This window comes from Puma concolor, chromosome A1 (genome assembly GCF_028749965.1).
Source record: "Puma concolor isolate L17-30 chromosome A1, mPumCon1.1.hap2, whole genome shotgun sequence".
NCBI classification, from domain to species: Eukaryota; Metazoa; Chordata; class Mammalia; order Carnivora; family Felidae; genus Puma; species Puma concolor.
The window spans coordinates 46,483,380-46,497,200 of NC_141667.1; the positions used below are offsets into that span (position 1 = coordinate 46,483,380).

Sequence of the window (13,821 nt, forward strand, 5' to 3'; positions counted from 1 at the left end):
ACTTCTCTATCATCACTCCTTCCTCACCCAATAGAAGCCTTCTCTTGTCTTTTTGTGTTCCCACAGCACATGTGATGTCACCAGGACACCAGCACACTGTCCCCTGTTGCAGTGCATTCACATACATCCCATACTTCTTCCTAGATTGTGAACACTTTGAGGACCCAGAACCCATTTCCTACCTTCTACTGGGCACACTTCAGGAATTGGCTACAGTAGGCCCACTACCTGTGTTAACTTTCAGCAGTTGCCAAACAGGGCTCTCTATCTGGTTCTGAGCGTAGCCACTAGGAGCATAACCACTTTTCAGCAAACCTTTGGCATGGTGATTGCACAAGGGCGTTGTCCTTGGGGACAAAATTTACTGCAAGGGATGCCCATCCAAAAATAGTCTAAGTCTGAGTTCATTTCTGTTATCCCCTGTTCTACAAACTCCTGTGCTGGAAAAGACATCTGCTAGGTGACTTAACTCTTTCCATCCTCAATCTCCACATCTATAGAATGGAGACATATCATGTATGCCTTGGCACCTGATCATTGTTCAGTGAGTGGTTACTAACAGGTATGGCAAATGTCAGGAGCTGTTACGTGACTAAAGTCTACAAGCCCTGAGATGACTTATTTATCTTTTTCAAAGTATTTTTTTTCTTTAGTGCGGTTGTGAAGAATATCAGCCTTCATGATATAGCTCCCCTTTCCTAGATGGATAAACTGAGGCAGGCCAGCCTGGTAGGCTGCCTAAGGTCCCACAGTGAGTTATAATGAAATGGGCCCCATGACTCTCCAGGCCACACTCATCTTGCTGCAGCAGCTGCCACAGCTGAATGGCTCCAGAACACAACTGGAACATTTCCAATGACTGTGGAGGAGTGAGGAGCTCAGAGTATTTTGCTGCCCTTAGAAGGGACACCAGTTACGTGACCTCCTCCCCAGCCCTTCTTCCTTTCAGATGCAGAGAAGAAGGGGCAGTGTCACCCCCTGCATGGTACATGAAAACATAAAAGCAGTTCTTTTGGGTAAGGACTTGGGCAGGCAAGAAGGTTGCTCCTACACAGAACATTGTTGAGCACGGACCTGGGCTCTTGCTCAGAATCCTCAGAATGGCCTACTGCCCTCAGGGCGGAAAAATACTATCTCCTGGTGGATGAAATTGGCACATGCATACTACCTATGAGCAGTTGCGTGTTTGTCAAAATTAAAACATGGGTGTTTATCTAGTTCTTTTCCCTGCAGTGTAGTGGGGTGGTTGAAAATAAAGCCATATTCTTCCCTGCCCATTAGCAGCAGGCTAGGTATATTGGGGACATAGTGGTAATGAGGTAAGGATGAAGAGAAGGCAGAGGCTTCTACCCCAGCCTGGTCATTGCCCAGCAGGGTGGCTTTAACTTCTCTGGGTCTTTAAAATGAGTGAGAGGTGCTGGGCTGTGCAAACCTCAGTTCCTCTCAGCACTGACACCATGGACGCCGATACATGTGATAGCATCCCTGTCAAGCTTATGCCTCCATTCAAGTTGTCCCTCTCTGGGCTGGGCTTTGACTCCCTCAGGGCAGGTGGGGTTAGGGACCCTCCTCAATGGACGAAACGCCCATCAGTGGGAACTTCCCCAATCACTACCCCCGGGAACACGGGTCTCAGTCCTTCACGTTGACCTTAAACCTCACCAGAGACTGTGGGAAGCCTCCTTGTCTCCTCCAAATTTGTATGACATCAAGAGCTCTCCTCAGGAGAGGACGCATCGTAGCAAGATTGGCAGTTCTCACACTTGAGCAAGTAGAAGAATTACCTGGAGGCCTTGTTAAAAATAGAGATTCTCGGGTTCCCCAAAGCTGGACATTCTGCTTTAAGAGAACAGAGATGAGTCTCGGGAGTCTGCACATTTAAAAAGCCAGCTTCCCGAGTGGAGAGGCTCCCAGTGCTCTAGGTGGTTTGGTGAGAAACACAGGCAGAATGGTTATGAGCTTGGGCTTTGGAGGCAGACAGGCCAGGATTTAAGTCCCTGCTTTGTTCTTCAGTAGGCACGTGACCTAGAACAAGTTACTTAGCCTCCCTGGACCTCAGTTACATCATCTCCAAAAGGGGGATAATATCCCGTACCACACAGGGTCACTGTCAGAATTAAATGCAACGGTGCCTCCTACCTCCACAGCTTGTAGTGAGGGATTCAGAAAAGCAGCTCCTGGCATGTAATCGACATCCAGCACATGTTTTGTTTGTTTGTTTAAACTCCCTTCTTTAGGCCACAGGTATTTTTTTTTTTTTTTTTGTCAGCCTTGAGTTTGAGTGAATCAGGCTGTACAAGCCTATGGAATGGATAAATCACCAAACAGAAAGAACAGAGTAACCTTAAAATCCACCAGCAAATGGCTGTGCTTTATTGTTTCAGATCCCAAGGCTGTTTTCCAGCTTACTTCACCAAGACTAAATTCTTGCTTAGACTGTGGGCTCAAGCATCCTTTGTTTACAGGGAATCTGACTTGGAGAAAATCAATTCCTCTACATCTGTGGCTTCAGGCCTTTTACTCAATCAGCCTCCTAGCAAAGTAATTCCTCAGATTTAAGAGTGACCTAGTTGTGCTTGTTTCAGTAAACATTACGTGGCCTTACCTGATATATGTAATAAAGAGGAGCTGCTGTTGCTTGATTTGGGGCCTCAGGGACACTCTCCTGATCTTTTGGCCTATATCCTTGGCACTGATGCGCCAACAGATACCCTCTAGGTATCTGGGTCCAATCTGACATCCCAGTGAAATGTGCACACTTCCAAGCATCCGTGCATCATACATTTAGCAGCATAGATGCCAGATTTGGCGTTGGCTCCGCTAAAGCTAAATCCTCAGGAAATCTTGTTCACCAGGGGGTACCGATGTAGAGATCTATATCTGAGATCTAAAATACCTCATCAGATCCAGGTTGGATCACAAATTCTGATAAATGACTGCCAAGGGAGAAATGTAGGGAAAATTCTCCAAGGTCTTTCATCAAGGGACCAGGATTGTGAATTTTAACCATCTTTCCCATCATCATTGGCCCTCTGTCTAGCTTCTGACCTGATTGCAGGCGTCTACTTCTCATTGCAACTTGACTTGAGTCCCCCTGCCCTGCCTTGCCTTATCCTGCCCTGCCCTGAGTTTCTTATCCTGGATTCTGACCCTCTGAGTAACTAGAAAGGAAAGCATGGGCAGGAAAACAAACTAAAAGTGATACAAAGTCCTGCTGATGTCAGAAGTAATCTAAAGTCCCACAGAATTCACAGCCTTCCATTCCATATGATCTTCAGAAGTTTTTCTGTAAATCCTTGCTCCCCAACTTTGGACGTGCCAAATCCTCTTATAGCTCTAAGACATTGCTCCAACCCAACCACCTCTGTTTCCACTGCTGACCCTAGAGCCTGAGACAACCCCACGCCATCCTGGATGCATACGGGAGCCTCCTTACCTATCACCTAGTCCCACTATCTACATCCTTGCCCTTCTGTAAGGTCAGTATGCATCAGGTTCTATTGTTTCTCTGCCTACAACTTTCCCTTGGCTTCCTGTTGCAGGTAAATATAACTCCTTCCCTTGACCTTCAGAAAATAGAGGCTGCTTCCCTCTGGCATGAGCTCTTGCTCCTCTGTCTCTAGCTCATCACTGCACAGCTGCACTGACATCGTTCCATCCCTTTACCTGATGTTCTCTATCATTGCAGTTTTGTGTGCTCTCTCTCCCTGTGGTTCAGGTCTCTGCTCAAGTGAAGTCACTTTGGAGAGGCTGTCCTTGACCAAGCTATCTAAAGTGGCCCCCACCATCTGGCACAATCCCATTATCCCATTCTGTTTTTTTTTTTTTTTTTTCTTAATGCTTAACCCTTCTGATCTATTCTTGTTGGCTTAGTGATCTAGATTGGGGTTGGCGGACTTCAGCCTGCAAGGCAAATTCATCCCACTGCCTGCTTTTGTACAGCCCATGAGCTAGTAGTTTTTTACATTTTTAAATGGTTGAAACAAATCAAAAGACAACTATTTCATCATATGTGAAAATTTCCCAAAATACAATTTCAGTATCCATAAATTAAGTTTCTTTGGAACATAGCCACATTCATTTGTTTAGATATTGTCTGTGGCTGCTTCTGCACTATAACAGCAGAGATGGGTACTTAGAAAAGAGACTGTATGACCCACAAAGCCTAAAACATTTACTCTCTGGTTCTTTCCAGATAAAGTTTGCTGACCCCTGGCCTGGGTATATATTGTCTTTCTTCCCCTCTTCTCCACCTTCCTGCCACTAAAATGCCAGCTGTCTAAAATCAGGGACCACAGTTGTGTTATGTATTATACCTTCAACCCCTGCAGTATATTGACACATAGTAAGCACATGCAAATAAATGGCTTTTTATTAAATGAGTAGACAGTTTATTGGATGTTGCTGGGCAACCAGGGTGCATACTATTCTGGCCCATATTTCCATAGATCTGCCAGCAAGTAAGAAAAAAAAAATGCTGGAAAAATTTAAATAACACTTACAGCAGAATTCAAAGTCATACATAAACATATTAAGTTCAAATTCTTTAAGTAGGTTAGTTAAGAAAACCCTAGGTTCAGTGACAGAGAAACTCTGAATTATTAGCTCTTTAATGCAATAGATGTTTAATTCTCATTCACCTGGTGACCAGTGTTTGGACTGAGGGCTCTGGTTAAGACTCAGGCTTATAGAGGCTCCATTGCCCGTTAGCATCATTCTGGCTATCAACATCTAGCTAACAGATGAGGAAGAAAGAAAGCAGAAATTGTGCTAGAGATTTGGGGGAGTCAGACCAAGAGAGATGGGCATCATTTGTGCTGTGTTCCGCTGGCCAGAACCCAATCCTCTGGCCCACCTAGGTGCCCCATGGGCTGGGAAATGTAATTGCTGGCTAGGGAGATACTTCCTGCCAACACCTCTATGCTAGGGAAAGAGAATAAGAGTCCTTGCTGGTCATCTAGTTGACTTTGCCACAATAGGCAACCTACTTTTAAAAACTGTATTACAGTGGATCTCATTTTCGGAGGTCCCCAGGCTGTGGCTTTACAGGCAGCCGAGAGATACAAATGTGTAAATCTGACTTGCTGACTGTGCAAGGTAGATCAGTTGAATTTACTGTTCTATAACTATCTCTTTTTTAGACTTCATTCACTTAAAAAAAGCTAATCTATCATCTAGACTCATTTCCTACATTCAAAGAATCTTTAGAGGCAGATGGAAACAGAAGATCAAAAATTATAACTGGCCCCAGGAGAGGACCTCTCACTGTTAGAATTGTTTAAATCCTCTCCTGAATAATGGGCCCCAGTCTTTACCCAGCCACTAGCTCTGATTTACTTTCAGAGAGAATCAAAGGTCCTGCATATCCTCAGTAGAGAATCAAAGTGCTGTATAATAATCCAACCCATTTCTCCAAGAAAGGGAAATTTGCTCTCATCTCTGAAGTGTAGTGTCTCTTCAAAACTCTTTGTCAACTTTCGTTTCATCGAACTGTGGAACCAGATTTCTCAACTGCTAGCTTATGTGAGGTGCAGGCCGGGTTTTGGCATCACCCCACTCTTTTGACTGGCAATATTGTTTTATTTCCCTACAAAAGGGTCAGACATCAAATAAACTTGTTTATGACACTTAGCTATTCCTCTAGCTTTTGATATCAAGGAAGCTGTATATAAACCAAGCTATGCAATAACTTTTATAGATCCCAATTTAACAACTAGTGCCACAATACTAGCTTTGAAGGACCACTATCTTGAGAAATTAAAGTCTCTTTCTAAGTAGTGTAAATCTGGTCTACAACAGATTTATCTTGCTTTTTCCCCCTATCCTTTATCAAAATAACTTGGGATTTTAGAGCAATGTCTTATGGTTTGGGGCACACTTACCCTAGGGCATTCTGCATGTAAGGGAGGGTTACTTTGCCAAATGAATTTGAGAAATGCTCTAAAATAATACACTTTTTCTTTAGAGATTGATAATTTCAATAGTAGATTGATACTGAAATGTCTTATACTATAGAAGCCTGCTAACCTTCAACTAGGCATTACCCTTAGACTAGGCATTAATATGAGCCACATACAGCTCTCATTGTTGTCCATGCATTAACTCCTTCCATCCTCACAGCAAACCCCAAGAGACAGATACTCCTGATGTATCCATTCCACAGAGCAAGAACCGAGGCCCACTGAGGTCAGGTAACTGGCCAAAGATTAGTAATTAGGGAAGTCTACCTTTTTTTTATGTTTATTTATTTTTGAGAGAAAGAGCACGTGCGCATGCATGAGCAGGGGAAGGGCAGAGACAGAGAAGGACAGAGGATCTGAAGCAGGCTCCATGTGATAGCAGCAAGCCCGACCTGGGGCTCAAACCCACAAACCATGAGATCATGACCTTAGCTGAAGTCAGAAGCTCAACCGACCAAGCCACCCAGGCACCCCAGGAAAGCCCACCTTTTAAACCAGTTCTGTCTATATCAGAGAGTAATCTCTTGACTATCAAGCCCCCACTTAAAAAAAAATAATACTTAATAATACACTGTATATTTTAGATTTTGCACATCAGAGAAGGCAATTTGCTCTGTACTGATGGTTTCATTAGAAGGAGCTAAACCTGTGCCTGATTGTGAAGAGGAAAGTAAAAGGGAAGAAAGGAAGGGAATGAGGGGAAGAAGGAAAAGAAAGAGAAAGGGAAAGGGAAAGCATCATCTGTGGGGGGAAAATGGCATTTGCCAGACCTGCTCCTGAGTTAGTATTGATTACATTAAATAACCTAACCTTTGAGGTCATGCCCTGGCTCCTATGCCCTGCCACGAATCTGCTATATAATCTCTATATTTATAAATTAGATCATTTTATTTCCCCAAGGCTCAGTTATCTCCTTTATAAAACAGAGAAAACAATCCCACACCTGTCTTGTACTATTTGCTAAAGAGTTAAATGTTGTGAAAGTACTTTGGAAATCTTTTGAAAACTTGCATCATGATATACTACATTAGTGGCTTTAAACATTTTCAACCAGAGGGCTCCTTGTAAAAGTGAACGTTAAAGGGATCCCAATATGTGAAAGAGATAAAAAGCAGAACTGAGTGTTTTGAAGGAGAGATGGGGCACCCAGAGCTGTCTCCCATTTTCTGACCCCTCACCCACCTCCTAGGAAAGTGGCATGGAAAAGTCCCCACAGATGCTCCAGGGTTCCAGGGCCCTGGTCTAGCAAAGTGAGGGAGTCAAGACTGCATCCTGGTTTTGTGCCTGTCCCCTCATCCCTCTCTGTAAAAGAAAGGGGTTGGAAGAAGTGATTCTTCAAGCCTCTTCCACCTCTGACATTCTGGAAATCTAAGTTTCTGGTTCTTGTGTCATTTAGGGAGAAATGTCTCCTTCTGTGCTGACTAAAAGTGCCTAACACAGGCAATATTGAGCACAGGCCTGCACCAAGGGTAGATTTTGACCCAATGCCCTGAGACACAAGCCTCTGGACTGTCTTAGCACCCAGTAGGGTCCACTGTCTCCTTGTTGGAAGCACATCTTCTCTTAACAAACATTTCCTGAGCTGCTTCTTATGGAAGAATGTGCCATGCTAAGTAAATCATTCTAGAAGGAATAGACCTCTGGCTTTGTCCATCAGGAACCCACAGAACTGTGGAGAGATGGCGACAGACATACAAACAGCCAGACCACAGGGCCAGTGGGGACCTACCTGAGGCACTCAAGGGCCGGCTAGCAGCTTACTGGCCCTGCAGTCAACCTTCCTGGCTCAGATCCTGGCTCCATGACTTGACCGTGACCTTGGAAAAGTTGCCTCACTTCTCCACATCTCAGTTGCTTCACATTTAAAATGGGGGTGATAGGGGCGCCTGGGTGGCGCAGTCGGTTAAGCGTCCGACTTCAGCCAGGTCACGATCTCGCGGTCCATGAGTTCGAGCCCCGCATCGGGCTCTGGGCTGATGGCTCAGAGCCTGGAGCCTGTTTCCGATTCTGTGTCTCCCTCTCTCTCTCTGCCCCTCCCCCGTTCATGCCCTGTCTCTCTCTGTCCCAAAAATAAATAAAAGTTGAAAAAAAAATTAAAATGGGGGTGATAATTAAGTACTCACTTCATAGATTTTTGTGAGGATGGAAGAAGTTAAAACATAAAAAAAAAAAACAAAAAAAAAAACCACTTAGAAGAAAAGAGTGGCTGAAACCCAGTAAGCGCTCAATAAATGTTAACTAAAATGATTACATGTTATCATGGAAGCCAAGTCCCCTCTTAGCAACAAATGCAGAGCCAATTTCCAGCTGCATCACCTTGGGCGGGTTACAGACACCTCTAATCCAAATGAAATGGCACAAAAACTTAGAAACACTTAGCATCTGACAATAGCAAGAACATAATCAGCATTGGCAATTATCATTGTTGTTGTTAACCGCAGTGAGATCACAGAGAGAATGGCTTTTTCCCAACGAGGAAACTGGAGAAAGCATCAAGGAGACAGTGCTGTTTGAGTTGACCCCTGGCACAGGCCTCAGCTGTGTGAGCCTGGTCTGAGTTCTGGCTGATGGGAGGCCTGCTCTTTCCTCTGCAAATGCACATCCAGTTCTCTTTCCTTTCTCACCCTCCATCTACAGCCAAAAGAAGAACCACAGAACAAAACACAACTGTCTAAAGATATAGAGAGACAGGACAGAGGTGTGTGTTTGTGTGTGTATGTGTATTAGCCATGCCATTCTGCTCTTCCCAAACCTCCCATGACTTCCTGTTACCTTCAGGATAAAGTCTATATTGTTTAGCCTGGCATTCAAATCCAGGTGTCTCCTGGGGCGCCTGGGTGGTTCAGTGGTTTGAGCATCTGCCTCTTGATTTTGGCTCAGGTCATAATCTCGCAGTTCATGAGATTGAGCTCTACATCTGGCTCCACACTGACAGCATGGAGCTGCTTGGGAATCTCTCTCTCTCTCTCTCTCTCTCTCTCTCTCTCTCTCTTTCTCTCTCTCTCTTTCTCTCCTCTCCCAAAATTAAAAAAAAAAAAAAAATCCATCTTCTACCACTTGCCCACTGCCCTCTTAGGCTAACCCTATCTTCCACCTAGAAGCCATTGAACTTACATATCTGGGAAGATTCCTGCCTTTACATCTTGGCACATGTTCATGGTCTCTCCAACCTGAAAGGTTTGGGCTCAAACTGCCCATCCTTTATGACCTTGTGTGTTGCATGTGTCATGTCTTCCCAAGTAGACTGGGGAACTTCTCAGAGCAAGGACTACCTCTTAGACTTTTTGTATCTCTCTCAACCTCCCACACAATACTACCAGTGTTTTAGCTCAGAGCCTTGCACACGATAGGGATCCAATAAATATTAGCTGAAAGATCTTGGAAAATGAGCCATTATAAATAACCCACTAATTTAAAAAAATAATAATGTTTTCAGCCAATAATTTTAGGCACTAATATATACTCAGTATTATAATATTTCATAATTGGAAATAAGAGAAATAAATGATAAAGCATAAAATAACAATCACCTAGGAAGTTAAATCTAGATGGAAAAAATACAGGTAAATATAAAAATAAAGCGAAAGGAATTTAATGTTTAAATCATATGATTCCAACTGCCATTCAGAATGAGCTCAGGAAGAGAAGGGTTAATAGAAATAAAGCAAAAGGGGTTTGAGCTTGTGAACAACTGCAAGGAATTTAGTTTCCACAGCCATGGCTTGCATTGTACAAAATATTCTAGCTGCATTAAGAGTTAAACCCGCCCCCTCTTCACAGGGGCAATTTCTAGGCTCAGCCCATCATGGTGAGGATGTTCAAGAGGGTGGGACTGTGAGGACCTGGATGTAGAGCACTTTACCTCTTGTTATTTTTATCTACCAATGCTTTAGAGCCTGGTGTGTCCAATATTGTATGATATGATGCCTAGATCCTTGCTTTTTTGTCTGGTGTTGGCTGGGTGGTCCACAGTAGGCCAGTCCTGAGGAGCCTGTCTCATCTCACGTCACCACTTTCCTCTCCTTAACAGATCGGTTACTGGAATGAAGATGATAAGTTTGTCCCTGCAGCCACCGATGCTCAAGCTGGGGGGGACAATTCAAGTGTCCAGAATAGAACATACATCGTTACTACAATCCTAGTGAGTACTCAGTCCTTCATCGAGGTTATCTAGATGTAAGCTAGACCAACACAAAGGTTTTCCCCAGGAGCATAAGCTGGTTGTTCTTCTTGCCAAAACCATGCTATAGGTAGAAAGAGGGAGTAGAAAAAGGAGTTTCCTAGAAATTAGAGATGCTGTTTTTACTCTGGTTCTGCTATGATTTCATTTTGTATACTGGGATAAGTCACCCTCCTTTGAGCCATAGTTTACCCATATATAAGACATAATGGTGAGACTAAATTATGGTGGTTCTCAGACTGTACACTCCTTCAGTAGAAGCCATTTTCTAAGAAAGTCTCCTAAAAGCCAGCACTTTAGCTACTTTATAACCACTGAACTGCTGTGATTTTCAGTGATTGCCTGTGAGAAAGCTGGAGACTGTTTAGGGCCTACTTTCCCAACATAGTGCCCTAGAGGCACCTCCAAAAAATACAAAAGCTCCTGGAACATAATTTAAAAGGGTGAGCTCCACATGTGAATTATGAAATATTCTTATTTTAAGAGTTTACTTTCTTAGCCCAAGAAGTTTTGTAATGGAGGGAGCAGAAATGCAGGAAGTAGGTTTAGGGACTTAGAGAGACCAAAGTTAACCAACGTTGTTGACATCTTCCCCTGCCATGCCAAAGTCCTCCTTACCTATGAGTGGACCCACAACCCACATTCTCTCTCCCCCATTTTTCTACCAGGAAGATCCGTATGTGATGCTCAAGAAGAATGCCAACCAGTTTGAGGGCAATGACCGCTATGAGGGCTACTGTGTAGAGCTGGCAGCAGAGATTGCCAAACATGTGGGCTACTCCTACCGTCTTGAGATTGTCAGCGATGGAAAATATGGAGCCCGTGACCCTGACACCAAGGCTTGGAATGGCATGGTGGGAGAGCTGGTCTATGGAGTAAGTTCTCCACAGGGTGGGGGATTGGAGGACAGGGAGAGAGTTTGACAGAAAATAATTTGGTGGTTGGCTGGCCCTGTCCACAGATGACTATTGGACCCCCTAACTTAGTATAGTTGCTGCCAAAAAGATGAGGTGTTCAAAATCCAATATCTTGAGACACTCTTTGTTCAAGGCTACTTACTGCTCCCGGCTTTCTCAGTTCAGTCTTGTGACTGCAGTTGATCATGATCTAACACAGGCAATACTGAGATTCAGGGTGAGTTTTCCTGAGGCAGACCGCTGAGTTGCCACTCCCCTGCTCAAAATCATTTATGGCCCCTCCATATAAACTTCTTCCCTGGTGCCAGATACACCCTGGATTCAACCTAACTTTCTAGTCTCTCACCCCAATATTACCTTTCCGATACCATCCACTTCAGCAAGACCACCCCTGAGTCACTCTGTTCTCTAGAGTGCTCCCTTCCATTAAGTACCCCCAAACTCCTGTCCCTTCTCCAAAAATCTATATCAAATATTGCTTTTTCCAAGGTGTCATTTCTTTCTCCCCATAACAGGTATTAATTCTCCTTTCTAAGTGCTCTTGCCTTCCCCTGCAGGATTTAGTTTCTGTTTCTGTTGTGGCTTACCTTGCCTTGTATAATAGTTTTCTGTGTAATAGGAGTAGGTCTCTCTGTCTTTATATCACTCACTGCACTTGAAATAACACCATGCACGATTGCTATAAAATCTTCAATAAGTTGAAGCATTTCTGAGAAGCCACTGAATGTCTGAATTGCTTTAAGTATTTAAGGAATCACTGAGAAGTAAAAGATCTGATCCCTGTCCCCAAGGATCTTAACATTTTATGGGGTAGAAAATACAATGAGAGAGAGTAGTAAAAGATAGTATGGTTCAAGGATCAGGCAAGAGGCTAACATGAGTTTGTCTAGCCATCAAAAAAGCTATGGAAACTGAAAATTGCCCATGTTCAAATAGAGAGAAAGGCAGCCCAGGAATTTCTAAAGTACAAACAATAGAATGGTGATGGAAATAAGAGAGGTGTAAGGAGAGTGTGAAAACATTGGTCATTGGGGTGCCTGGATGGCTCAGTCAGTTAAGCCTCTGACTCTTGATTTCAGCTCAGGTCATGATCTCATGGTTTGTAGACTCAAGCCCCGCATCAGGATCTGTGCTGACAGCATGGAGCCTACTTGGGATTCTCTCTCTCCCTCTCTGCCCCTCCCCTGTTCGTTCTCTCTCTTTCTCTGTCTCTTTCTCTGTCTCTGTCTCTCTCTCTGTGTCTCTAAATAAATAAATTTAAAAAGAAAAGAAAACAGTGCTCATTTGTGTAGAGGGCTTGGATTGAGCAGTCAGGGCTATGGTTGAGTATGAAGTGACAAGGGGAAGAGTGGATTGATTCAGTGGGTACTGGGAGATGATGAAGATACTTGAGTAGAGAAACAACAAATGTAATGTAAGAAGTCAGCCACTACTTGCAGGAAAGGGACCACCACAGCTTTACTCACAGAAAAAGATTATAGGCAGGGTCTCTGAGCAGAAGCATATACTAAGTCACAGGTTTATGTTGAGTTCCGGCCAGGATGAAGCAACCATTTAGGTTAAATTCCATTCTCCAATATCTAGGCAATAGGACTCATGATGGCCATGGGAGCCATACAAAGGGAACTCAAAAAAGAGATGAAATAAGGAAAATCTTCCATAGGAAAGTGGCTTTCAAGATGACCTAATAAGATGGTTAATGAGTTGAGGAGTGGAATGTACTTCTACCCTTTCTCCTCCCTCTACTTCTCTCACTCTGGGAAGCTCCACTGATGACAGAGAGCTGGACGGTTAATGCTGCATCTGGAGACTGGTTTCCATGGGAACCTCCACTAGCATTCATCTTCGACCTCACCCCATGGACCACAGTTCCCTTAGCAAAAGGCCTGTGATCCTGGCAGAACAATGGTATGATCATCCTGAGGTCAAGCTTCCCAATAGCCAACAGTCAGTGGTGGGTCACTAGCTCATCAGTAAGAAACCAGAGTTACCTCTGATGCCCCAGGGCCAGCCCTTTCCCATCCATCCCCTCTCCTCCATCAGGCCTGTCCCTCTGTGCTCTATAAACTGTGTTCTCAAGACTCCATGATGGGCCCAATTCAACATCCTCCCTTGAGTTTTGGTCTGGCTTTCTTTTTCTGTACCCCTGAGGAAGAATAGAGGAGTTTGAGGAACTATCTGTCAGCCACAAACAACCAGAAGGTCAGAAAAAACTCATTTGGAGGCTCCCAAATTGATTCTTTCTGTGCCTTTTAAATAGTTAAGCCAATCAAGGTCTCTTTCATCTTCTTTTGCTCCCCCTTGTTCTTTTTTTTTTATATGAAATTTATTGTCAAATTGGTTTCCATACAACACCCAGTGCTCATCACAACAGATGCCCTCCTCAATACCCATCACCCACCCCCCATCAACCCTCAGTTTGTTCTCAGTTTTTAAGAGTCTCTTATGTTGTTCCACCTTGTTCTTATCAAAACCTGTAGTAGTAGCATTTCCACAGGTAGTTTGTGCCCGGTGCCATGCTAAATATTTGACCCACATTATTTCATTTCCTCCTCCTAACAACCCCATAAGACAGATACAATTATTTTCCACATTTCATAGATAAGGACACTGAGGCCCAGTGGGGGGGGGGGGGGGCGGGTATGTAATTTGGCAAAGGACAGCTAGTAAAAGCAGAGTTGTGACATGCAGCCTGGCTTTTGAACTCCAAGCCATCTGAGCACTGGACTGTAAGGCTACTGTTTACTGGCAATGGGCATAGCAA

At 43.9% G+C, this 13,821-nt stretch overlaps 1 protein-coding gene across 3 annotated transcripts in view; it reads left to right on the top strand.

The window, feature by feature from the left end:
• The window catches only part of GRIA1 (glutamate ionotropic receptor AMPA type subunit 1), a 308,770-nt gene that overhangs the window by 202,372 nt on the left and 92,577 nt on the right, over positions 1-13,821 (top strand). For all 3 annotated transcript variants that reach the window (XM_025924488.2, XM_025924489.2, XM_086699721.1), the window contains 2 exons: positions 9,991-10,101; positions 10,809-11,015. In XM_025924488.2, the coding sequence (XP_025780273.1) occupies positions 9,991-10,101; positions 10,809-11,015 (318 nt within the window). The remainder of the gene's footprint in view (positions 1-9,990; positions 10,102-10,808; positions 11,016-13,821) is intronic.